This window comes from Centroberyx gerrardi, chromosome 1, assembly GCF_048128805.1.
Source record: "Centroberyx gerrardi isolate f3 chromosome 1, fCenGer3.hap1.cur.20231027, whole genome shotgun sequence".
In the NCBI taxonomy this organism is placed as follows: domain Eukaryota; kingdom Metazoa; phylum Chordata; class Actinopteri; order Beryciformes; family Berycidae; genus Centroberyx; species Centroberyx gerrardi.
The window spans coordinates 17,534,221-17,561,263 of record NC_135997.1 but is presented as its reverse complement, the minus strand read 5'-3'; the positions used below and the strand labels follow the sequence as shown (position 1 = coordinate 17,561,263).

The following is a 27,043-nucleotide window of genomic DNA, read 5'->3' as shown; positions in this document are numbered from 1 at the left end:
TGAATGAGAGTGCATTGGTGGGGGGAAAACTTTTGGTAATTTTGCTTGTGAAAGCAGCTTGTTCCCTGCTACTTGCTCAACGTGACTTGCAGGAGTCTGTGACACAATGATATTTTCATTCAACTATTGATTTGCAGGTTGGCAGCAGGAATGCTCTGTGTGGATCCAATCACCAGCGTTTAGTCAAGCAAATGACACACAAGGTCAAATGTTCTGTTGAGGTGTGGGGCTTTAAATAATTCAAATAAACTTCTCCTGGTAATGGTTTTGGTCAGACTCAATTTAGTGGAAAAAGTGACAGAAAGTAATTTGCAGGGCAAATCACTTTTTATGTAGCTGAGGCTGACTCAACCAATTAGGTGCAGTAGGCACAAAATTACAAAATCATCACAAAACCTGTTTTATCTATAGAAGTAGCTGCTTTCAAAAGCAAAACTTAGCACACACAGACTACTCTATAGACTAGTACTGCAACCACGTTCAAAACAATGGAATAAAACATTGATCAGTTAAACTTGTGCCAAGTATATTTTGGCAAGCCTGTGGACACATACTTGATCTGTGAAAACAGCACTAAAATAGGAACCACATAGGTATTGACTGCACACAATCACATTTTTAATGCAATCCAATGGCAACACAAGCTAGCCTGACATCATTGTTTAAGTATTTATAGATGAATGTGAACAATGATACTGTGTGGCTTAGTCATACCAATAGTTCTGTTTGGAAAACTTTGGTTGTCTAGGCAAATAAGCCCGGCAAAGAGATAACCCACACTGGACCTGAACCAAAAGAGAGTAAATGATGGATAGAAATGAATTGAAAAGACAGAATTATAGTAAATTATAGTAATTCAGAAAAATATACTTTGAAGCCGCACTGAGCTTTATAAGGCAAGTGTCAGACTAACACATGTAGGACTATACTGTACTATAATGCTTCATTAAATTGGTTGCTGTTTGTTTAAAATGTTGCAAAGGACGCACGCGCTGAATATTTTAGTGGTTTCCCCCAAAACTCCCTATTCTGTGTTATTCCATATATGATCTAAAAAGTTGATTCTCTAAGTTCATCAGTCAACAGGATGTTCAGTAACAATGCTCAGCCTTAAACTATCAGAGTTAAACTCTTCTGACACCCAGGCCTAGGAATGACTACAGGAGTGAATGGGGGCTGAACTCTTTTACATGCATTTCTAGTGATGTGATGCCCTGACAAGACTGACGCCAACATGAAATCGAGCCTGGACCCAACCTCAAGGCCCTTGGTTTTAGGAAGGAGGCTACAGAGGTGAGAGCCAGGACAGGAGGGCATCAAAGGAATCGCTCCTGTCAAGCACTGCCAGACACGGTCCGCAGGAACAGAGAGCTGCCTGTCACTGGAGGGAAGGCATTGCTCAATCACTCATTAACAAGTCGCTCAGATAAATTAACACAGCAAGGCGTTAATATGCCCCTCTGACACACTGGCAGACTCATTTAGGCTTCAGTCAGCTACTAGATAACAGGCATATTTCAACTCTGAATGGCACCCAGTTTTGAAAAAAATCTAAATACATTAACAGAAATGAACACTATGCCTACTTATGCCTTAAACTTGAAATCTCCACCCTGTGATAATTGTCTGAAGCAATCCGAAGCATGCTGATGTGACTAAGTGAATCACTCAGATATGATGGCAGGTTACATTACCAGAGATGGATTAGGATTATGTGGTGAAATTCATTCAAAGGGTTTTATTCAATTGGATCTGTTCTGATCCCATTCCAGGACCATCTGCTCATCATGGTAAACAAACACATTTGGACATAAACCTTAGTAAGTTCAACGATCTTTTTTTAGACTTGACAGTTACATGCAAATTCAACTGCATGTCAAAACGCTGTGCATGTAACACAGAAATCAACGCCAGCTGAGTGTATTAGCTGCATGTATTAAAGCCAAGTCATTGTTGCCAAAAAAACAGAATACATCTGGTGTGTGATGGCTGAGTCTTCATGTGACTCTCCATGAGGAATAATTGCCAAGCTCTGTACTAAACGGTATCAACATGAACTGAAATGTCTGAATACAACTTTACTTTGACCGTGTAAGCTACTGCGTTTGTTAATTTAGAGCAATAAAGAAGCTTCAAACCATAATCAGTTTAATTTATGTTCAAATACGCTGACCAAACATTACATGATTGACAAATAGCCAATTATTCTCAGGAAATGCATGGCAGATTAATACCACGAGATATCATGCTCCATACAGGCATTTTGTCAAAAACAGCGCTCCTGTTATCTTAGCTATTTTGGCAAATGGATATTTAGTTTTACACAAATACAATTTCACAGCAAAAAATGCAAATCAAATGTGTGCGATAGCCCAGGGTTTAGTTTAACACAGTCATGCATAATGTTGTCCTGTCTAATAAATAAGGATTTTTTCTTCCTTCTTGCACTCATGTCTAGACATGTGCTGCATTTGGGCCTGCTGAATGCTCAGCCACTCAGATTTAGACTAGCTTCCAGCAGACCAAAACAAATCTCAGAGAAGCAACAGTCAATTAGTGTGGGCGCCTACCCAATTGGCAACATTAAGCAAACTGTCCACTTAAAGACCAAGTGGTATGCGCTGCTCACAACATCAATTTTCTTCTAACTACACTAACAACAGCAGTTATGAAGGGCGTATGCTTAGATTTTAAAACACTTTTTTCATGCCTTCACTTGTTCTCATATCCCAGTTGCCACACACACCCACGAACACACACATACACACACACACCCACACACACTTCCTGAAAGAAATAGGAGAATCCTGTAGGACATTCAAAACATCTTTTGTATTTGATAAATTGTGTAGCAGCTCAGGATTCTCTCAACATATATGATAGTGAGTGATAATAGGAGATTAAGGTGAACAAAGAGCAATTTCAATGAAGTCTTGTTCTGCTAACAGCCAGACATGCCTCCTAGCAGGGTCTAGTTCAGAGACTAACTCGGGTTACAGCACCTACAGTTGGCTGCAGGCCCGAGGCTACCAACAAGATTAGTATTCATACCCACAGTTGGCAGAATCATTATCTCTCTGCAACACCTAAACTACTTCTCTCTAGAGACGAGCTATAGAGACACTGTTGTCATACAGATACGGCCGTCTTGACATCACAGTGGGTATAGTACATAGATTGGAGAATATAAAAAAAATAAAAAAAATAAAAAAGAATCTGCCCAAACCTGTACTGGCTCATGATGTACTAAGAAAAAAAAGGGTGCCAAAAGCAGTTCTTCGGCTTATAAAAAGTATAAAAGTGTTGCAATCCCCAAGGTGCTACATGTAAGAGATAATACTCGACAGGGTCTGAATTTGCAATCTGTGCTACATGTAGCAGCAAATGAGTGACTTTTAACTAAAGCGAGACTATAGAGAGGTGTAGTAAAAAAGAAATAAAAAACATGGATAACTTTCTCAAGGTTGGCAGAAGTCAAAATGACACACTTTTAGAAAGAGCTGTTGAAATTGCAATAGCAAGGCTGAACAATCCTTTTGACTCTTTCATCAAAATTTGAAACCCAATCAAAAGTTCCATTAACATTTATATCCATAAGTTTTCACTGAGGCACCCACGTTGTTCATTTATCATAATATAAATGTTTTTAAAAACTACAAAAGGAACTTGAGGGCTATACCAAGAAATATGCTTTCGCCTCTGTTCGATAAAATAAGCAAACTTCATTTCAGCATATAAATAATTCTTATCACTTTGACATTACAATGAAATATGTTCGTGTCCACAGTAGCATTGTTTTTCCTTAGTATGAGTCCCAATCCTCCCACACCCAAAGTCTGGCACATGGCGCCTTTCATTCACTTGGTTTTTCTAACTTGCATTAGCTTAATTACTTTGAAAAAATCATTGGAGCTCTCTGAGCCTTGGACAGAGGCGCTGGCTGATCATTAGTCTTTGGGTTGCTGCTGAGCCTCAAAGGTAAATCTGGACAACTGTTTTCTTCTGCTCATTCTTAATCAGTTTACTAATGAGTTGGCCTGCAGGACAAAAGGTCTGGTAATGTTTATAGAGTGCGGTGAGAGGAATATGAAGAAAACGTCTTGAGAGAGACTAATGTAAGGTGTAGTAAAATTAATCAGCCTGCTGTTTGCAACACTGTTTATAAATAGTTCCTTTCATCCATCATTGCCTGAGGATTGTATATTTCCAGAGTGATATGTACAGTCGGCACACAGCCCTTGCATTGTACTTGAGATCCTATTGTCCCTTTATCATGTGTCAGTATGTACTGTGTTACTGTCTTAGTTGTCGATTTGTCTCTGCACCAATGGCATCAAGACAAATTACTGTATATTTATTGTACTTGGTGAATAAAGTGATTCTGATTGCCATAGTTGAAATGATGTTGATGTTAGCTAGTCCTGCACTAAATCAGGAGGCAAAGCTTGTTTTTCTCCACTCAGAGCGACTATTTCTGAAGTTTAACCCAGAGAAGAAGGCAAAAATGTGGATTTGGAGAGCATCCTGATCCGAGTCAGAGGAAACCCTGGAAAGAGAAACAGCTAGATCACATGTTGTCTTGGACAAACATAAGGCTGAATGGTCACATTGCTACAGAGCCATCCTCACATGCTGGGAAAGAAAGACAGCTTTATGGAGGTGAACAGAGTCGGGCTTTCTGCAGGGAACAGGCTCTTACACAGACTTACACAACCTTATGCAGTTCCATGCCCGCCCACGGGGTGTTTACACACGCATCTGCACTAGCCCACCGTAAAGAGAGGGAAACGCACACACACGCACACACACGCACACACACACACACACACACACACACACACTCTCTCAGTCCTGCCACAGGGAAGCCACGGAGAGCTGGGTGGCAAGAGATAAGAGCTGGGGTGAGCTGAGGTTGGAAGCAGGAGCAGCCAAAATGAAGGAAACATCAACATTAAGTGTCTTAGCTGGGCTTTGGGCCACTGTGAGCCGCCAGAAGAGCTTAAGCGTGCCTTGGCATAGATTCTGAATGTGTGCAACTGCACTGGAAGGATGTGACATTCTTCCACAAGAAATTCCATCATTTGGTGTTTTGTTGATGGCGGTGAAAAATAATGTCTCAGGCACTGCTCCAGAATCTCTAATAAGTGCTCAGTTGGGCTGAGATCTGGTGAATATGAAGGCCTTGGCATATTGTTTGCACTGTTTTTGTGCTTATCAAAACTTTCAGTGATAACTTGTGTGTGTGTGTGTGTGTGTGTGTGTGTGTGTGTGTGTTCCTGCCCAATGCCCCGCACTAGTAAAGTTCATTTTTAGTATCAGGGTGTTTATACATCTTCCATAGTAAGACTCCGCCTCCTACACATGCTGCAGTGCCCGCCGGCCTCCATGCGCCTGGTGCCTGCTCCAGGCCCACGTCTCAGTTGGGGACGTTTGATTTCCACCAGTGCCTAACTATAACCTTCTCTGCCTGTCATCAGTAATCATGGTGAGCCTCAAGATAAAAAAAGGCTCACTGGCCAATGGCCCACAAACAGCAGATTACAGCAAATCACAAATTAAAGTCAGAGGGGAGGCAGGCAGTGGGAGTGAAGGAAGATGAGCAGGGTCCTCCAGAGCCAAGAGATTTGCTCTGTTTCATTAATGCAGATGAACTTAATTCAATCAGTTCTCAGCAAGACAGCACAGTGGTGGTAAACAACTCCTAATGCCATCTGCAGAGGCCGGTGCAATGAAGCTGCTTTCTCCACGCACTCACTTAATCCTAGATCAGATTTGCTCTACTTAAACCAGGCTACAGAAATGCCCTGGTGGTACCTGTGTGATTTATGAGGCCAAAGCAAATCTACAAACTTGGGAGTTACAGGCGGGGTTTGTGTTAGCCAGTAATTGCCCAGTTATGGAAAGTAAAAAATATGAAATGACAGAAAATGAAAGTCTCCCAGACAAAACAAACCCCCGTCGGCTGCGGCTTTTAATTGGATTTGGTCTCATAAATGGCGCCCTAAGACTCAACAGTGGATGAAAATCAAGAGTTGGAAAGAACAGCCACGGGCGTATTTACATGTCAGCTGTCAGAAAGTGACAGAGACTGGAGCACATCTCTATCCTGTAAGCTACAAACGAGGACAAATGAATGAATAAATGCATGCATGTTATCCTGTTATGTCCCCCCACATAGTTTGCATTATGGGCTAGAGTGGGTGGATTCGTTGCCCACCACAAGACAAAGACACAAGTGAAAATCGAATTGCCATCCACATAGGTTTCTACCTGTTGTCATTAAGTTGTGTGTATCGCGGCTGAGGATCCGGGTCTCCGTCATTCACATCGTAGCTGGCATCTGGGTCCTAAAGAGAGACAGATAAGCTGTTTGAGTCAGGTGCAGAGACAGCTTCTTCTGAAATTCAAAAAGCCAGTTTTGTACACTCATATATTCATAAATCTGCCAACTGTAAACAACTATTAACCTCTAAATGCGTCCACATAGCGATAATCCTTTCAAGCCAATAGGAGCTCTGGATTAGCATGAGAAATAGTATCTTTAATCTTCAATATGTTCTGTTTGTTCTACTGTTATCTATATCCTATTCTGTGCTGCTGCAGTGACCCAATTTCTCCTCAGGGATTATTTAAGTTTCATCTTATCTCATATCGGAGTTATACTCACGTAGTTCTGTTCCAGGTCAGGGTGGAACTTTTCTATCCCGTCGTCCAGGATGGACACCACCACCCCTTTACCTGTGTAGCCCAACTCCCACGCACCTTTGGCGTTCAGGTCACGGTGGTTCCCGTTGTACTGAGGATGGAGAAAGCCAACAGTAACTACAGTTAGAATTGAATCATCTGAGAGACACTTAAATGCTGAGAAGCGCCTGCTTTAAAGCTGAAAATCTGGCACGGTTGTCTCTCTTTTAAAAAAAAATACAAATGAATCATTTAAAGACGTTTAGATGAAGGATGAGCTTTTGAGTAATGCATTCAGGAGAAAATGTTTGATGTAGTACTTATTGAATATCAGTCAATCTTTCTCAGTGAAAAGGGAAAGTTTCCCTATGAGGGGCAGGCAGTATTACAAGGTTGTAGACAGCCTCTATACTCACTATTAAGAGCAACAGTGCCAAGCTTGCGTCTCTTATCAGTTAATACCAATGAGTGGCTCCGTCAGCAAAGCACCAGCGAACTGGATGATGGCACACAGCGATCACTCTGCAGGCATTCTGATACGCTTTTGACATTCAACTTGACCTTTGGTCAAATGCCATGTCTGTCTTATGTACTTCAAAGCTCTTCTTTCTAAAATGCACCATCAGTTAAATATAATTTGTCTGACATACCATCCAGCCCCTTTTCCCCTTGGATGTCAGACCCTCGTGCCTTCAGTCTGTGAGGCAAGATGAGGTTTGTTCTGCAACCTTGTAATGTCATTGACACTTAAACCGCCAAGAAGAAAATCCATTACAGCCAAAAGGTGTGATCCGCAATGCTTATTCAGATTGAAGAAGGCCATTTGGAGCCGACGTATTGAGTGAATAATAAGTGTGAGAGAGGCACGTAAAACATTTCATTTTGAATAACTGCTCATCAAATAAGCCTTTTCCCTTCCAGTAATTTTAATGCATCTCTTTAATCTCACCAGTCCATCTGCACGCTGGAATCTTAAGTGCAAGAGCAAATTTACAGCTTGAGATCTGTGCTTTGAGGCTTGCCCATCGTTTATCAGTAGAAAAAAACCGTCTCATCATTTAAGATAAATAACCAAAAATATTAAATATTCATAGGAATTGAGAGATGCTGACCATTAGCATCTGCCTATCACGGACACCCGCCCACCCACCCAACACACCCACACTCTGCCCTGGCCAGCCAGGTTCAGTTTTAATGAGGGAGAGACTGTGATTCACTGGTACTGTCATATAACCTGGAACCGGGTAGGAAGGAGCGCATCAGCACACTCCTGCAACCCCGCAACCTTTACTACAGTTTTGCATTATGTGCCACCCTTGTTACAGAACATCTAATAACTAAGAATTATTTCAGAATTTAACATGTACAAAAGTAACATATTCAGCTCATAAAAGAAAATGTGTTGTGCTCAAGGACTCTTCTTTCTCATATAAAACTCAAGAAAATGGCAGATGCTGTTGAAGAAAAAAGGTTTGGTGCATCACATGAGAAAAAATAACTTCAGGCACTCTAGCGTGGAGCAGAAACAAGTTACCTTAGTTAAAATAGAAAGCCTTTATTGTAACATGGTCACTGGTCTTTAAAAGACAGACCGGTTTCGACCTATACAGGTCTTCATCAGGGTTCAAATGGAAGTAAAGTCATTTCGTACACATTTTATAACCTACACCCAATTAAGGGTGTCACTCAATCCCATAGGTCAGCAATACTCGACAGATAGATCTAATTGATGGCATGTGTCTAATGTCAAATGTAGTTCTGAAGTCACATATTCAGCTATTCCAAGACGAATAAGCCATTTTTCTTTAATTTGAATAAGTACATACTTTTCTACAGTATATCACTTGTCCACGATCACTGCTCCATCTTGAAAGCACTGATACTTTGTCCCACAATAGGCACATTTATATTAAATGTTATACCACATTACTTAAATGGAGCCTTAAAAAATAAGCTATTCCCCAAGTTATTAACTTTGGGTAAGAATTTAACTACTATAGTATATTAGTGTCCAACACTATAATACTACTAAGAAATTATACATACTAAGTATTAGTATGAGTATTAGCAATCAGTAATTTAAATGCAACACCATTTGAAGATCTAATGCCAAGTCTAGCAGGCGAGGGTAAACAGCTCAAATGAGCACTTTTTTTTTTCATTTTTTCCATTAATCACAGAGTTGGTCAGCAAACTGCTCATTGCATTTGCATTACACAGAGTCGCTAGCCACCAAGTGTTTTTAAATAGACTTCAATCTTTATTTAACTGTCTTCAACTTAAACAAGTTAAATATTTATTTAAAGGACCACAGCAAGTATCATGTTTAAAAAAATAAATACATAGCTTTACTTTGAACCTTTACGTGGTAGGGAATGGGATGCTGGGTTGTTTTGCCTCCATAAATTGCCGACAATTATGACACTTTTATCACACAAATCAGAAAGCATCAACTTGCCATTTATTTATCTGATTTTATTTGAAAATATGTTATAAAATAATTTATTAAATATATTAAATATTTATTACTGCGGTGGAGAAAAGAGATAACAGTGCTATTATTTTTTTTTATTGCATATCCATAAGTATTATTGATCGTGGTACTAGTATCAATAAAATTCTATTAATACCCAACCCTTGTGTAAGGACTGTGATCTTCTAGGATGCATTTACCCCTTTAATCACTGTGGTGCAGCCAGTCAACAGGCTACTATCCACTCACTTCCCCTTTCAACCTACCATTAACAGCTCCAGGACACCAGGGAATTGAGTTCGCCTCTGTTAAAGCACAGGCGTTTTGAAGAATTGGTGATGCAAGTCTCTTTGTTCTGCATCACAATGAACCTCCTCCTGCCTAAAGCGCCCTCGCAGTAATTGAAGGAAGGGAGGAGCCGAACTGAAATTGTTACTGTCGCTTTTAATAGGCCAGTGTATCGGTGACATTCTTCAAATCAAATATAAAATCAATCAAATGAACAACGAGAGCGCTTCAACTTGAATCACTTCTTTGTATTCTCTCTTTGTTGTTGTGCTGTCTGAGGCCTAAAATAAACCAAAGCAATTCAGCAGTTGAAGGCACAGTGTGTGTGTACACGCTATTTTTAAAGCAGAAACCTGAAGGTGAAGTCATTCGAACTTGTGCTTGTTCTGCAAACAAGACACACAGCAGCATCAAGCCTTTCACACAAAGACGGCATGGATTCACACAGGCTCGTCTTTTGACTGGGGCAGACATCACACAGCCAAATTTAATTACCTGTATTGACTTTGGGCGGATAGAAAGGTAGGTAATGGTACCTGCACACACTGGCCACACGCACACTTTTGTTCAGCCGTGTTTCTGTCCAGATGGGCTCACACTCACCAGGTACCACTGGTCTCTGAACTTGGGATCTGAAGGCTCTGTGAAGACATCCCTCTTTTTCCTCCGTTTCACCACCTGCTGCTCTGCCCAAGTCACCTGAGAACGAAACACACAGACACAAGTACGCATAAACAAATTAGCAATGCACACAATATGGTGAGGTGATGTTCAGCTAAAGGCAGTGAGCGTCAGCAAGGGAAAATACTCTGACGGCAAAAGGATACTGCTCACTGTAGTATAGAAAAACCATTAGCACAAGCAATAATTATGTGCTGGCCATGAGGGTCACAGTGTCAGATGAATTAATAGAGATCCCAATTCACAGTGGGATGACAACAGACAGAGAGAGATTAAAGGCACAGGGGTACTGTGGGCTCCTCACTAATGAGACTCGCTGACAAATGCCAGTGCAGTCGGAGACTAATTAAAATTTCCGAATTGGGGTACATTAGGAACTACGCTAACTCTTTAACATGCGTATGGGCACACACAAGTATGCATGCACATAAAAATATGCACATACACATATAATTTCAGTGAAAGTTAAACAACACAGCGTTAACCCAGTCTACAGCAGGCGGGGGAGCTTTCCTAATGTGGGAGCTCCTGCAGAAAATGTTGACAGAGGCAGATTGCATACAGTGAAAATAAGCCTGCATCTTACTCCCTCTGTAGACTTGTGCTTGCTATTCAGCAAAACGCCTGGGTGGATGAGAACAGAAAAAAATGTGTCAGAAAAGGAAGACAGAGAATTGCCGCAAGGACGGAGCACCTGACATGAAGGACAACCAAAGCACACCGCAGCTCTCGCTCTGCCTCTGCAGATCATTAGACCCACAGGAGTGGAGAAAAAAAAAAAAAAAAACAAAAACAAAAAAACATGAAGGTCACTTTAGTAGCTACACTAAAGTTATGTGAATCCAACATCACCAACATTTGGTATGTATGAAGAGGGAATACATGGAGGTGATTTTAGGAGCACAGAGGTCTGTGTGAGTTCATGCTGATGTAGCTCCCTTCACTGGTTTGTAGCACACACAGTCAAAGTGGAGCAGATGCCTCCACAAGGACTGTGATGATTTTTCAATTTGTACTGGGAAGACCAGGTCAGATCTGCAAGGTACAGCTGGACCAGGTAAAACCTGGGAGGGGGGTGTTAAATTGTATCCATCGTCTTTTGACCGGGATGCCCAATTGGACAAAATCATCAACACAGATTTCCTCTATGACTTGTTTTTTTCTTTTGCATCTTTCTTCCTCTCTCCATGTCTCACACTGCGACGACTAGCCCCTCCCTTAGTGAATGTGTCTGTAGCTTAGATTGTGTTAATGTGATGTAGGAATATTCAGTGAACAACTTGATGGCAAAAACAAATTACTTTCACAGTTTCATTTGGATGCTTCATATTATAAGGAGCAATTAGTGCTATTCTTAATTTCTTTTTTTTGGGTGACAGGGGTGTAAGGAAGGACATTTTTCATATTGTAACATTAGGTTAAATTTTTCCATTGCTGAAAGAATGTAAAATGCAGGGAACATTGAGAAGTTCATTTCTGTTGTCAAGAGCTAAATAAATATCAATCAAAAGTACATTATGTCTCTCAGTGAAATGTGCAACTGTGCAATTTCTGTTTCTTAGCTGGATAATGTCCTAAAATAAGGGCAACATAAACTCTGCATTGCTCTTCATGGCACTGGATCAAATTGTACTAAATCAAAAATGAATGCCATCATATTGAATTGTTGCCCTGCTCAAAGACATCTTTCCTGTATTGAATTGCTAAATATGTATTGAGATCCATATCGAACTGGTTTTAGGAGAGATTCACATCCCTAGCCTCCACAGTAGTTTCCCCGCTTGACAAGGTCACAATATTATTACATCTAATAAATATGATAGGGGGTGGTGGAGCGTTGTTGACAGGACAGTTAAGAAACATAAAGGAAGTTGCTGATGTACCAGTCCCAGGCAGTGTAACATTGTCTATCTGTGGGGAAAATGGAAGAATTAACAGGAGAGGTTCTCTACGGTCAGAGTGACAAAGATTCAGTTGTATGCAGCATCCCAATTTAATCGTCATTACGCATCCGTCCATGTGGTTTCCTGTCTGATAGAAACACATTCTGTCTGTCTCTTATGCTATTCTAGTCATGGGACACAGGACAGTCTGTACAGTTTGCCCTCTTTCCATTTTCTCATCTGCTTTACACTCATTAGATCCCACTCTGCTATGACATGGTCCTAAAAAACAAAGATTCTTCTGTGATAGAAACTGTACCATTAAAGTGTCTGCAGCCACAAAGCTGTCGTTGACTGTGTATGTCCAACTTACAATTTAATAATCAATATTAATGTGTTAATGTGTTATTTCTCCCTTGCTCAAAGACACTTCAGCAGGGCGGACGTTTGCCAACAAGGAGACATGAACCCACGTTCTCCAATTGAAGGACGGTCTGTCTAACCACTGCACCACCCTGCCGTCCAAGCCAGACATAGAGCGCTAGCTGCCTATCCCAGGAGGACAGAAGGCCTGAACGACCTCTGTAATTGTGCCATATGAGCCTCCACACACTCCTGCAGACAAGGCACGAACATGGCTGACTGCAAAGCCACTCAATCACAGTTCAAACACTTCCAGCAAGGCATGCAGGATCATGCATTAGCTACCTAGCCTGGCTGCTCCTTTCAGTTACAGAAACCCTCATTGATACTATTTAGTCTGCCACTAATTTGTAAACCCTGTCATAGACAGTTCTCAGAGGTTTCCATCAAAACACAGCAGCACAAGTAATTTTCTTCTAAATAATGCATTAGAGAACAGTGCCTTAGTCTTTACGTCATATGGAGACGGCTGAGATTAGTGTTTCAGGTTTGGTCATGAATAATTACTACTCAGACCAGCAGTCCACCCTGGGACATGGCGGAAAAGTAACTCCTTGTATACTAGCCAGTACCTTTATAAGTAATTCGTTTTATTATACTTTCAGTCAGTAAACCCTGGGATATGGCGGGAAAGTAACTTCTTGAAAGCAGTATGTTAGCCATTACCTTTATAAGTAATTTGTTTTATTATACTTTCTGTGGGAGAACAATATATTATTCCCTATGACTGTTTTGAATCACTTTCACAAACACTCTGAAATTGCTATCTGATGCACACTAATCATTCATTATTTTATAGTGTACATTTGACCAAAATGTTCTGTAATTTCAAGTAATGTGTACTTCCACAAATAAAAGAGTTGGTATTCTGACCTAACAGCTTCCATCTTTCTTTAACTTGGACATTACGACAAAAGGAAATGAGTTACTGGAATACATTTCCCCAACTGTGACCACAGGTTATCAGTGAATTAGCAATCATCTTCAACAGAGCACATCAGTAAGCATCCTGTGAGATGCACTATGGTGCCTGAAAACAGTAGATTAGGGCTGAGATCACAGTCCCTATTTCCTACGAAATGTTCACTCTCCATATTCAGAATAACTAGAAACTAGAAACAATAACAATAAGTAATAGCTTTCAGTTCCAAACTCACAATTCATACTAATTAGACTGTCTAAATCCCCACTGTTTAGGCAAGATGGTAACAACAGGCATTTCCATTTTGCATTTTGCCGTTTTTGAGTGAAGAGGAAACAGAGTCTTGGGGAATTCTTTAATAGTCAGTGACAGAACAGGGAGCCAGCAGTTGACAGATACCATTTCCTTTATAAATGGGTTTGGAAAATGGAAAATAGAGTGCCTTTCCCCTGCGTCCAGACCATTCACATGCAGAACTCAGTTAATGTTCACATACAGGCCGGTCAGTTAATGTTTCAGATAGGACTCTCTACTCTGCCCATCCCCCCAACCCACTGCTCCGTCCTCCTTCATTATACGAGTATAAGGTCCGCCCTCTAATGCCAAATGGAGGTCCCATCTACGGCATCATTACCATAAAGGAACATGGTTATGAAAAAAAATGACAGTAGTTCAGTAGCTATGGCATATGTATTCATGGCTTTATTGTGTTACGACTGCTACTATTCTTGCTACAGTAATGACACTGGTATTGGACGGCTCGACAGCAGTCAAACAGAAGGCAGTTTGTGTTTAGAGGTAGTATTGAAGGATTGAATCCCGCCACAGCTTTCTCTCCTGTGTCTCTCCCCCTCTACTTTTCAACTGTCAAAGCAAATACACATACTAAAGCTTGATGGACTGCCCACACTCCTTCATAAAAAAAACAAAACAAAACAACAACAACAACAACAACAAAATAAATCAGAAGGCAGGGGGAGGAAGCAGTTAGGCCCAAGCTTTAAATCTTCTATAGACTCTATCAACAGGACTCAGTCAGCCAGTCCATGAGATCTGGCAGAGGTCCAGGTGCTTTAGTCAGTAATTAGAGACTCTTTATTGCGCCTTTTGTTCGAGATTCATCTCTACCAGTTTAAAAGCTGTAGGCTAGTCTCTCTAGCATTTTATAGTTTCTCTTAGTATTGCTGATACAAAAAATATTTTGCAGTGGAAACATCAAGGTGATTTGCAATGTTTTCTGTTTGCAGAAAAATCCAAGCACTGATGAAAGTGTGAGTCAAATTTGCAATGACCTACTTGTTGATAAAGGCTTTGATCTGACTATTTATTGCAGCAGTGTTGCCAAGATTTGTTAAAAGTTTGGATGGGAGAGAATTTATGTGTAAAAAGCGTGGGGATTGGTCAAAATTGCAAGCTATTGCAACATTTGCTCGGCTCTCTTGATTTCAGGAAAAAAAAATCTTGTAAATTCCTGGAGGGACTGACAAGCTGACCTGAACTTTCCTGAACAGGCAGGAGGACCTGGCACTGTAAGGCTCCACTTTCTCTGAGGTGCTGTGGGAAAAAAGGAATTCAACAACAGGAAATAGAGCTGCGGTGGGAAAGGAAATCCCAAAGAGGGAGGTGGGCCAGTTCTAAGAGTGGACGGGAACAAAAAGACGGCACATGTATTTCTTTTCCCAATGCGCACCTGTTCTGTGTGGCCACACAGCATGACAACAAGACCAATGACATGGAGCCAAGTTTCACTAACTTCTAAAAGGAAGCAGAATAGTGCGGTGGAAACTAATCTCAAACTTGGGCAAGGCGATGACTTTTCTATTCCCAATACTGAGTAATATTTTTCAGAGTCTCTTCCAAAGTGGAGCAGGTTAAAAGATTTTATTAACTGTGTTTGAACACAGAGCTGAGGCTATTGGGGGTTTCAGAGCTATTGGGGGCTTCAGAGCTATTGGGGTTTCAAATGAGTAGCTTACAATTTTAACTTGAGTTATGAAGAAACAGAGCTAGAAAAATAGATTGAATTAGTGTTTTGTTGCACTGATCTACATACAATAAGCCGATAATGTCAAACTTACACATTTTTACAAATTAATTAAAAATGAAAAGCTGAAATGTTTTGAGCCAGTAAGTGTTCAGCACTTTGTACAGTAGTTTCACTCCAAATTGATATACATGTAGATTAATACAAATTGCTTTGAATGTCCTTGGCATGTCTCTACAGCTTGATTGGAGTCCACCTGTTGCCAATTCAATTGATTGGACATGACTTAGAAAGAAACACATTATGTCAATATAAGGTCCCACAGATGACAGTGCAGGTCAGAGGAGAAAATCGACCATGAAGTCCAGGAACTGGCCGTAGAATTCAGAGACAGAATTGTGAGATGGCAGAGATTTGGTGAAGGGTATAAAACAATTTCTACAGTGTCCAGATTTCACAAGAGCACAGCAGACTCCATCATTAGGAAATGAAAAAAATATGGATCTGACATGACTCTTTCTAGAGCTGGTCTACAGAACTACAGAGTTCCTTGGCTGTGATGGGAGACTTTGCCAGAAGGACAACAGTCAGTGCAGCTCTTCAGAAATGTGGGCTGTATGGCCGAGTGGCCGGAGGGAAGCCATTCCTGAAAAAAGGCACGTAATCAGTTTGAAGTTTGCAAAATAGCAGTGAAAGACTCAGAGCTTGAGGCAAGAGGTTCTGTGGTCTTCTAAAATGAAAATTGAACTCCTCACTCGTAATGCAAAGCTCTAAGTCATGCAGGGACACACACACACACAGTGTGCATGGTGTAGGCGTGATGACTTGAACTGAAACTGAGCTTTCAAAGGTGCATTTTAAACTATAGTGCAAGTACTCGCACTCAAGAAAAAACGCATCAGGTTGCGGTGCATTCTAGGGTCAAACAGATATATCGATTAGCCGATATAGGCCTTTTACAGATATATCATTATTGCCAAAAGTGCCACCGATGAAGCACCAATAGAATAAAGACAGCAAAATTAGCTAAATTAATGCCTGAAGGCATGTGGCAGTGAGCAGGTTCAGACAGCACAAACATTTGTCCAGCGGAGGCCGCTGTTCACTCAGTGAGCCTTCAGCAAACAAAAGCCTTGGCAGCTCTATGGGTAGACAATGGTAATAACTGAACTTGTCATTCAAGTTTCACTGTCAATAAACAAATGCCCTGTCTGAATGGCTGTGTACTGATTAAATGAAATCAGAGCATGCAACAGGTGATTATGAGGCATCATTAGCATGGTAGTAGCTTTAGCCACAGTGGCTAAACAGCTAATCACTGGCTAGCAAGCCAGGTAGCTAATGCTCAGCCAGCCAGTAGCAACAAGACCAACAGGGCAAGATACTCCTCCTTTTTAACAATGAACAGAAACAACTCACGTGAAAGCAATGTGACGACTGCCTGAATTGTATTCCTTTGGCAGTATTAGCAGCCCACTAAGATGGCAGCAGTCTACCTTTTGTTGTTAAATGGGAAGCTGTGCCAAATAATCGGAGAGGCTCAGGCAGACATAATGTTAGCGTATTTGTGTTGCGTGTTTATAGCAGTTCGGTAGTTTGTTAGAATGCAACAGTATGAGACTAATGTGCAATGGGGCTGTTTCTTTTCTCCAAGCTGTATTGAGTGAATCCATTACCAAAGAAAATCGTACATTCCAAAACCCCCGCAGTCTAGAAACTAAACTAGACTAGAAAATGTAAGTATTAAATGCGATGTTATAGCTTAATGCACTACTGCCATCGTGGGATGTAGTGTGCAAGCATAGTGCCATGCTGCAATACAAGGCAGATCAATTATTACCATAATGTAGTCTACAGTTTTATGAGTGTTAACTACAAATTCTAGTTAGCAATATCGAACGATGGGGAGCAAGCTGTTTAAGTGTCCCACTGAGTAGAACACTTTTAATTATTCCAACTGAATGCAAAGGGGAACACTGGACCAAATTGCAAGGTCGGATGTGTTGAATAATGGTGATCATTTGGTCATTATGTTTTGTCAGTGCTGTCATACAGCTAGAGCACCAGCAATCTCATTATGCATTTGGGTCTCGGTCTAATGTCAGTTAGGGTGACAGAGTAATATTGAATCTAATTTTCCATGATAAATCTTCATTCGGGGATTTGAATTAATTTCAAATGTTGAGTTAAAAAATGACAGCCCTGCTACAGATCTTATTTCCTGTCTTTGATAGACATCTTGATACCCAACGTGGTTATTTTGTGTGAAAGAGTGTTGATTTTTTTTTTTTTTGTTTGAGTTTAAAGCAGTAATGTTTTGTTACAGTTCAGTCTACATGAGGGGTCATCAACTCTGGTCCTCGAGGGCTGGCGTCCTGCAGACTTTTGGTCCTCCCTGGTAGTTAATGAGCCAGACCTGGGCTCTTTATCAATATGCATTCTTGTGCATTCTTGTTTCCGACCGCCGAAGTACGATTCCAAAATAAAAGAATGAAAGGGCGGAGGAAAGATAAAAATCACATAAGTTTACTTGCCAGCCGAGGATGCATCGGATGGTGACTTGACCGACGAGAGCGAACTGAAAGCACCAAGATTCATTGCGAGAACGACACATCACGTCCGAGCAGCGCTGTAGTCTACAGTCCAGAGCCGGTTGTTACAGGTGGGAAAATTAACAGCTGTGTGTCTTAATTAATCACGTGTATAATGTGAAGCACACAGCCCATGTCAAACTGTAAGGAAGCGTCTCTGTGCTGACTTTCATGAGAAGATAATTTTGTCCAAGACAACTTGGAAAGAACTTTCTCCACAAGGACACAAGAATCGACTTGGCGTTCTTGGATTTGGTCTGTGTCTACCTGAGACCAGGTGTGGCTGATTAACCACCAATGAAGAAAAATAATTTAAAATAATAAAATAAAGTGCCTTACAGTTTCCTGTAAAGGCACAGGTAGGACTCATTTTGGGGTGACCACATGTTGGAGGTATGACTAACCTCGAAACTGTCTGCAAAACAGCTGGACAATACAGAAATGTGAAATAAAAGGACTTTCAAATGAGATCAGACAAGCAGAGGGAACTGGTCCAGAGAGGTCCATAGAGGAGTATCTGGGAGACATTCAGATCCACCAGCTCACCTCTCAGCACAAAGGTAAAAGGCAAACAGACAGACCAGATGCTGTGGGTTGTCAAAGGCATCCATTATAAGGTGATAAATGAGAGCCAATGGTTTGGCTCTTTGCCCTGTGGTTGTTAGCTGACTGTATTCCCCTTTGTTTCTACCCTGCCTAAGCCTGCAGTTCACACCGTAATGTCAGATTTTGACAAAGATCACCCAAAGGCCCGGGGCCAGTAAGACACCGACTTGAGCCAACTGATTGGTCAGTCAGAGGCACAACTGGACCAGTACAGGAAAAAAAAAAAAAAGAACTTCTGGTCTTACTATTACTTACCTGGTTTTTGCAGTTAGGTTTTGATTTTACCGGATTGTTATTTTATATAATTATAATATTAAGCCTTTTTACACCCCAAATATCAGTAATCATATAGTTTGCTTTCTCAACATGTATATGCTTATAGTAGGAATGCAATTAGATATGGCTATTTTTTATGTGACCTTCCATTCACATTATTCGTGACCGCAGACATGTGTTTTCGTCAATCCACAAAAGTCAACAAAAAAAGCCACATCTCACATGATTACATTAGATCTGAACCGAATCAGTGCAAATGAGTAAATGATGAAATTAGAAATGCTTTATAAATATGTAAATAAGTATTTAAAAGGTCTGACAGTTTTCAAGCTTTTTAAAAATGTCAAATGAACACATGCATGTACCCCAAAGAACCCAAATTCTGTCCCAAATGCCTTCCAAATGGCAAGTTCAGGGCTGACCATGTTATCCTTGGCTACACTGATGGTGAAACCACAACCACCACCCACACACTGCACTCCATCCATCTCTTCCAAATACAGCAACTACCAACACTTCACACTCTCTCCCCACCGCACACTCTGACACATCAATAAACCTCCTCCATATCCATGAACACACAACACACCATTTGGTCCATCCACCCCCCCACCCCCCCATTCAAATACCTTACCTTGAGTTCTCTTTGTAGACGGACTTGTGTCCCCCTGTGATCTGACAGCGATCTCTTCACCAACGTACGATGCCGGAAGTGATAATAATCACCAAATGCCTACAAAGACAAAGACAAAGACATACGATCATTTATCACAGAAGGCAATCGACTTAAATCTCTCTCTCCGTCTTTCTCTCATCTGATATTGCAGCAGCATATCACAATAATGTGACAATAGCTTATTTGAAGGACACAGTTACTCTGGCTGTTTTGCTTCTTTATTTGTGCAACCATACCACTAAAATACTACGTAAAAAGTACAGTACAGTTAAGTATAGAATAATAGTCAGCCCCAGCCTGTGGATAATACACTGCAACTGCAAAAAGGTATGCCACAGAAGAAACATCTGAGGTAAATTACGCTGTTATTAAATAACTGTATTCAGTAAGGAGATCCGTCTCCTGCTGCAGTCATTCATGGAGCCAGATGTGAGACAGCATCTGACCTACTGTAATACAGCACAGCCCATCAAATCCAGGCTAACTGAGAGCAAGTTGACTGGGAGCCAGCCGACTGCTCAAATAAGAGTGGACACTGCTTTTATTGAAGGTCACTGGGCAAGGAAACAGCCAATGCCCTGACTGTGAACCCAGTAAGTAAGTAACCAAGAAAATATAGATGTTGTATACCTGATAAGAGGGCAGACAGGTTACACAGAGACACATATACAGCAAACCATGACTTCTTCTCTGCATTTTGCACTGCCTTTTTTCTCTGCATACACTATCTGAAATGTAGATAATTGGCTACATTAGCAAGTAAGGTGTGCAAACATTGTTTATTTAGGTAAGCTTACTCCCATCTAATTTATTTGGTGAGTTTACCCCCGACACCACCACCTTGACTAACATTCCCTGTGGGAAACCCTGTACATGACCCATAATCCTCTGCACTCAGTCCAGTCATTACCACTGTGTAATTGAGGGCATTAATATCGAACTGTGACATTCTTGCCCTAGACAGAATATATTGGCCTGGCATAGAAAAGAAGCACATCCACAACACATGATCAGCAATCCAAAAGGACATTTTTATGTTCAGAGTGAAATAAAGTGTTCAGCTACCCATCCAACCCCTAGAAAGGAACTCGGCTGGTGATGATGGCTGTCTAATAAGCTCTGAATTGTAAAGCTGAAGATAGTTAGAGCTAGTGCAATAAACAAAATTACCAATCACTGGCCACCTAAACGTAACTAAGAGCATACCCATATGTATCATGACAGATGCTGCAAAAAAATAAAGGGAAATACAATTTCAGTCAACAGAACAGGATACTTATTTTCCTAGCAGAGGTCCTGGTACTGCAGCAGGGACTGCAACACCCCAGAGGAAGCAGGGTTCAGTCCTCTAGCCCCCTCTGCTCCCATTTAATCACAGTGAACAGGCCGATTCCAGCCTGGCTGACACAAATAGCCCCTGCACACAAAGCCAATGGACAATAGGGAGGCAATAACCAAGAGAGAAGATACACTTTATAACGAGATGCAGCTCAGTGGTGGAACCACAACTATAAGTGTGTGTGTTTGTTTGTGTGTGTGTGTGTGTGTGTGTGTGTGTGTGTGTGTGTGTGTGTGTGTGTGTGTGTGTGTGTGTGTGTGTGTTACTGTTATAGAGCAAGACCAAAGCTACAAGCAAATACAGAATGTAAATGGAATAAAATGCTGACATCCAAAAGCATTAGCTGAGCCAATTGTCCCTCTTGTGACAGGGGAGAAGAATAGGAGCAGGTAGTGGGTCCATTGTGTTAGCCCAGATAAGAGCCTGGGAGGTTGGACATCGATCAAAGACGTGGGTGGAGAGTGGCAGGGTCCATTAAGCAACTCTAAATAACATTAATACCAATGAAAAAAGACACTTAAAAACAAAGCAGTGAGGATTGATTCAGACGGAGCATTTGTTCAAAGGAAAAATCCACCCTAAAACATTTTAACACTTAAAAAAAAAAACAGCTATTGCCGATGTACCGTGCATTTCTGGGCCCATTTGTTGTTCGGTGGTGCATTTTTCTTATTCTCGCAGATAACTGGCCAAACGTAGATGACGTGATGTCACATTAGGATATCTCCAGCTCAGCTACAGTGGAGTTTGACAGATATTTTTCAGTTATCTAAATCATCAACGGTAAACGTCAGGTTTTGGTATCCTCTAAGAGTCAAAGAGCAAGTTCCGATGAAGTTCAACAGTCATGCAGGGAGAAATCCATCATAGAAGCTACACAGCTACATAGATACCAATTTCTCCACCAACAGTAGCTTCAATAGACCATAATGCAATGCAACCACAAGGCATGTTGCATTTTGAGTTAAGGGCGCGGAACTACATTTTATCGCCTGGAAAACCTCTTGCACCACTACTGCCATCGCAATTGCTCTTTCAACCTACAGCGACAACTTTATGCAACAAGTTGACGTACGTTCTCTGAAGGTTGCCGAAAGTCATTCTGGGAAATGTAGGGAATCACTAACTTATGCAGAAGTAGATGAGGCAGGTTGAGGGAGTGTGGGAACAATAGAAAGGTACATTTCAACACTTCATCACAAAATAACTCCTGGATTGCCCAGCTTCTTTATGTTTGTGTTATATCTTTCTGTTCTACAATTGATTGTTCATCAGTTAGATCTCGCTAGGCTCATTCTCTGTAAAGTCCTTTGAGGCATTGTGCTTGTGATAAAGGGCTATATAAATAAATGAACTTGAATGCATTGTTCATCACAGATTGATGATGTACAACAGTGTAAGAGTATCTGAAGGTGGATTTTTCCTTTAAGAACTCTGTTGCAAAGAGTTCATGATAAGTCACTCACAAGGCCAACTAATTTCCACATTTCCACACATGTGAAATTAAACTGTCCTTGACACTTGACCTTTTCGATGCAGTTGTCGGAATAGAGAGAAAGTTGTGCATTGCCAAGAATTCACTGCCAAGAATTCGAACAGAATATAAAATCACTCAGAAATGACAACAACCCCCCACAGGTACAAGTCGAGAGAAAACTACCTCAGACTCTCAAGAGATTAGTTCCAATCACTGCACTGGAAAAACACTGGTATGTATGCATAAACACACACACACACACACACTTGGACAAAGATCACCACACATTCATGCCAGCTCAAACATTAGACACATATGCACAGACACATACTCACCTCAATCAACCCAAAAAAAAAGCTATTCTTGTACTACTAAATGTCTACCCTGCAGCTCGACCATCATCTTGCAATCAGGAACAAAACTTAACAGCGTACTTTTTGGACCATTTAATCAAGAGACCACGTTGTGTCTGTAGGGTTTAATTGCTTTGCTATGGAAAAAAAGGCCATTTGCACCAAAGACATTTAGACTGGGAAAATGTGGAAACAGACGGATCAGGACTTGTGAATGACCATTACTGATGCGATAAGCTAGGCACTGATAGAGCAGAACAGGCTTAACTGGTACTCCTCAGAGTGGCCCATTACTGGAATGAGGCATTAATCCATCAACCTCATTGAAATGCACAGTAACAGACAGTGGAAAATTACTGTCTGCTGGTTTGTTTGCCTGTTTGCTCCCCCCAGCCTGCCACGTTTACCTTGTGGGAAAGCACTTATCAAAAGGTCTGGTGTCTCATCTCCTCTGACTGTTGACACAATTATGTTTTACAAAAAGCTCAATAATGTCTGGAGACAAATTGGAGAGGAGGTTTGGGGCTGAAATAAAATGATGTGAAATTGTATTCCCTATGGAGCTGTGAAATACCAAGCAGAAAGCCTGTGGATTTTGGAAATGCAGCCTGAGCAGCGGCCATTATGGGCCGCAGTTAAACTAAGGATACATCAAACATGAGATCTTTGTTTTCAGTTCTCAGTTTTAAGAGTGTTTGATTCAGGGGCATCAAGGTCAAGCACATGACTCCATCTTCTTTGAGCATCATTGAGTTAAGCTGAATTGTCCACAGCAGCACAAATAACAGAAACTGAGACTTATGCACACACAAGTGACACACTCTCTCAAAAAAATCAAGCAATTTGTTTAATATAATGAGGCTGGAGTCTAACGGGTCACAGAGGTGCAGCGGTGGCAGAGGGGCAAAGAGCATCGCATTGGCAGCTGGACATAACCGGCAGTTTCTTTTAATACAGGCCAGTGCAGGCCACGTTGCCCCCCACTACACAGAAAATGGGTTTGCACAGCTGGTCAGCTTGCCTGCCAGACTACACTTAAACCTCATCAACGATTCTCTCCTCATTGTTTCCCTCAATCATTTGTCCTACAGCAGCCATTCAATCTCCTCATTCTCTCACATCTAGTTTTATTTGTGCTCTATATAATTTATTTACTTGATAAGAATATGATTTTTTTGTCTGTCTGAGCAAAATCACAAAGATTAAGCTAGCCTATAATACAGTAACCACACTATAAGCAACCACATTCACTTTGTCTGAAACAAGCACAGTCCAACTTTTTGGTTATATTTCTGGGCCGCAGAGATGTACTTGAATGAGTGGCTAACACTCAGAAAACTCGTCCAGTATACCAACACACCTAGAGCAAAACCAAACACCAAACCGCCGCAGTTTGCTGACAGATAAACTATATGTTTATGAAGCCTTATAAGGTAAACTCAAGCTAGCTTATTTACCCACACGAGCCCATTCTCAACAAGCTACTGGCCACATTCCTCTGCAGTGTTTATAAATGTGGATTATGACTCTTGGCACAGTAAACTGTATACCTCACTTTTTCTGAAAGAGATTAATCGATTTAATGGTGCCAACAAAAACAACTGGTTTAAATAGGATGGTGAAATATGTGACATTTGAGCGGGGAATGCTGTAACACAAGACTGATAACCTATTGTGCGTACAGCTGGGAAAGGCCCAGCTTTGATTTAAATATATCCAAGGGAGCAGCAGGGTGACACAGCGAGTAGGGTGGCCATCGTTGAGTCGGAGGGTCTGGGTTCAAGCCCCCGTAACAGCCAGCACCCACCCTGCTAAACTGTCCTTGACACACTGAATCCCTACCAGCTTCAGGGGCGCTGTCTGTAGCTGCCTGTCGGTTAGGGTTAGAAAAAACAGAGAATTTCTCCTGCGGGGATCATAAAGTATCATATGATTATTATCAAGCGTTGCTAAAAACAGATGATGATTTCAACCTTTGATTGTGTTTGTCATAGAATAACTGCTTAAGTCTAGCCCCTCAGTTGGAAAAATTTGCTCCTTTTCTCTAAACCCTTCTTCCATCTTGCTGTGATTTGCACAAAAGCAAGTAGATTGCTCTGTATTTCAGAGGAACTGCAACTGTTCCCTTAATTCATGTCTGTCTGTCACCTAGAGTTGTCACGGTTTAGCCTGACTGCATGATTACCATCAGGTGTTGCTGCTCTATATAGTTTACCAGGGCTTGGTTGCTTTTACTTTTACTTTAGAAGGCCGCAAGGCCAAACGATATCAATTAAAGAGTATTTTCTATGGAGCTGGAGCGTGCAACACTTTTTCTTCTGTTTTCTTCTGTTTACCGCCAGTGATCAGCACCTCTCTACAAAAAGATTTTTTGGTGTGCGTTACCTCTCTACCATATTGCCCTTGTTTACCATTGGATTCTACTGGACACACTACTGTCATCTACACAGTAGTGTGACAGTAGTATATCTGTAGATCAGATATTAGTGAACAGTATGTTGTTAATATGTCAATTTATCATTTAGTAGCCTAACTTGAACATGGAAGCTCTGAATATGCGCTTTTATTTTTTGGATTACAAAATAACGGTATTCCCAGTGTGGGGCTAATAACACCGGAGTCAACACCAAGACCGCATGCCACCGGGAACAGCGCCCACCGTGACAACCCTACTGTCACCTGCTTAGGAAATTTGTGTAAGCATGTTTGAATGTTTAGCAATTCGATAATGAATTCTTCTGTGGGCATAAGTGGTTTAACTGTGATTCTGAGATGTAAAGACTTGCAAATCAGAGGTGATATGGAGTTAATTTGTTTAATTTCCTTCTAGGTTGATAGCAGCCTCTGCCCTGCTTCTCTGCTATTAACAGGTGCTCAGCTCTCCCTTCTCTCTGCAACCCAGCTATCTCCTAGCCGGTCACAAATTTTCTGCCTCCTGGCTCCCCAATAATGGAATGACCTTCCCACCCCAGTCAAGACTGTAGAATCTCTCACTATCTTCCATCACAACCTGAGGACCCATCTCTTCAAGGAAAACACTTCACTTGCCCTTCTCCCCTATCTTCCTCCGCTCCTCGCACCTGACCTTGCTCAAAGAGAAAAAAAGCTTTTTTCTGCTTTTATTTCTTTACCTAGACCCTCTCCAGAATAGGGACTCAAAGTAGGGACTTGGTCAAAGGGGGCCTGCATCATTCAGAGACGTGTTTACTTGTTGACTGCTTGCAATGTTGGTGTATGACTTTAGTGTTGACAGATGCCACAATGTGATGACAGCAGGCTATTACGGTGCCTTACCAACCCTGACCTTCTGTTCCCTTTGAATCTCATCAAATCATTCAAGATTGTGTTCATTTCCTCCTTATGAGTTGCTGGCAAATCCCTAGACATTTTTATAGCCCATTAACCTGTAGGTACGTGGTAAAAAAAACCACAAAAAAAACCCAGACATTTCAAAAAGACTAAGATCAATCAATCAATAACTAATGTAATTAAATAAAATACTCCCTCCCTAACGGAAGTAACAACTTAGAAAATCAAACAGAAAATACAAGAAGAGCAACCACTATAAAAAAATTTGCACAGAATAAAAATAATGTTGTTGCATGGTCCTTGTGACTCCTCTATACTAGTGAATAGGGGACAGGGTAACTCTAACACTGCAGCACACCTCCACTTTATGGAGAGAATCAGTGTGTAAAAAGTTTACAGTGTCATGGCAGAAGCGCTGCAGGGCCGTTAGCTCACGGGTCGATGAGAGCTGTCCTCGGACGTCCAGCTCTTCACAGCAAGGTCTTTAGGCTGACGCTGCTGTGAGGGAACGGGCAGATAAGCAAAGGACGGCATACATATGCAATTACACAGCCCCGAAAACAGCAAAGCCATAGTTTTACTGAGTTTCTATCTAGAGACTATCATAATCAATTACAGGAAGATCAATAAGCTGAGAAGTAAAGTAGACGCCTGTCATCTCAGCAATTAAGTGCTCTATTCTTTCTCACAGCTGCAGAAAGACAACATGCCCAATGACCTGATAAGTTCTTGTTATGGACATTTCCCCTTTGGCAATTTACTTCCAAATTTTGAATCACTAACCCAGTGCCTCTCAAACTTTTTTTGTTGGACTGTAATGGGGGAATACAAGTAAAAGTTTCAAAAAGTCTACATTTAAAATATTCCCAGACTCAGCAAAACCTCAGTGGTTTATTTGATCATGGTCTAGAAATGGTCTAGTAAATCAGAAAGTGACAACTACACTACACTCATAAAACACTATTACTGCAATTAACTTTTCAGGCACTTGATAAATTATGAAATGCATCTGTTTGGGATTTCATTACACCTGTTTTCATTGATTAAAATGACATCTTGGTAGCAGAATAGGACGAAA

At 41.1% G+C, this 27,043-nt stretch overlaps 1 protein-coding gene across 6 annotated transcripts in view; it reads right to left on the bottom strand.

Moving 5' to 3' along the window:
• furina (furin (paired basic amino acid cleaving enzyme) a) overlaps nucleotides 1–27,043 on the bottom strand; it is an 89,469-nt gene that overhangs the window by 23,600 nt on the left and 38,826 nt on the right. For all 6 annotated transcript variants that reach the window (XM_071922772.2, XM_071922763.2, XM_071922788.2 and 3 more), the window contains exons 3-6: nucleotides 19,446–19,544; nucleotides 10,049–10,144; nucleotides 6,668–6,796; nucleotides 6,271–6,347 (exon numbers count right to left, since the gene is read on the bottom strand). In XM_071922772.2, coding sequence (XP_071778873.1) covers nucleotides 6,271–6,347; nucleotides 6,668–6,796; nucleotides 10,049–10,144; nucleotides 19,446–19,544 — 401 coding nt within the window. The remainder of the gene's footprint in view (nucleotides 1–6,270; nucleotides 6,348–6,667; nucleotides 6,797–10,048; nucleotides 10,145–19,445; nucleotides 19,545–27,043) is intronic.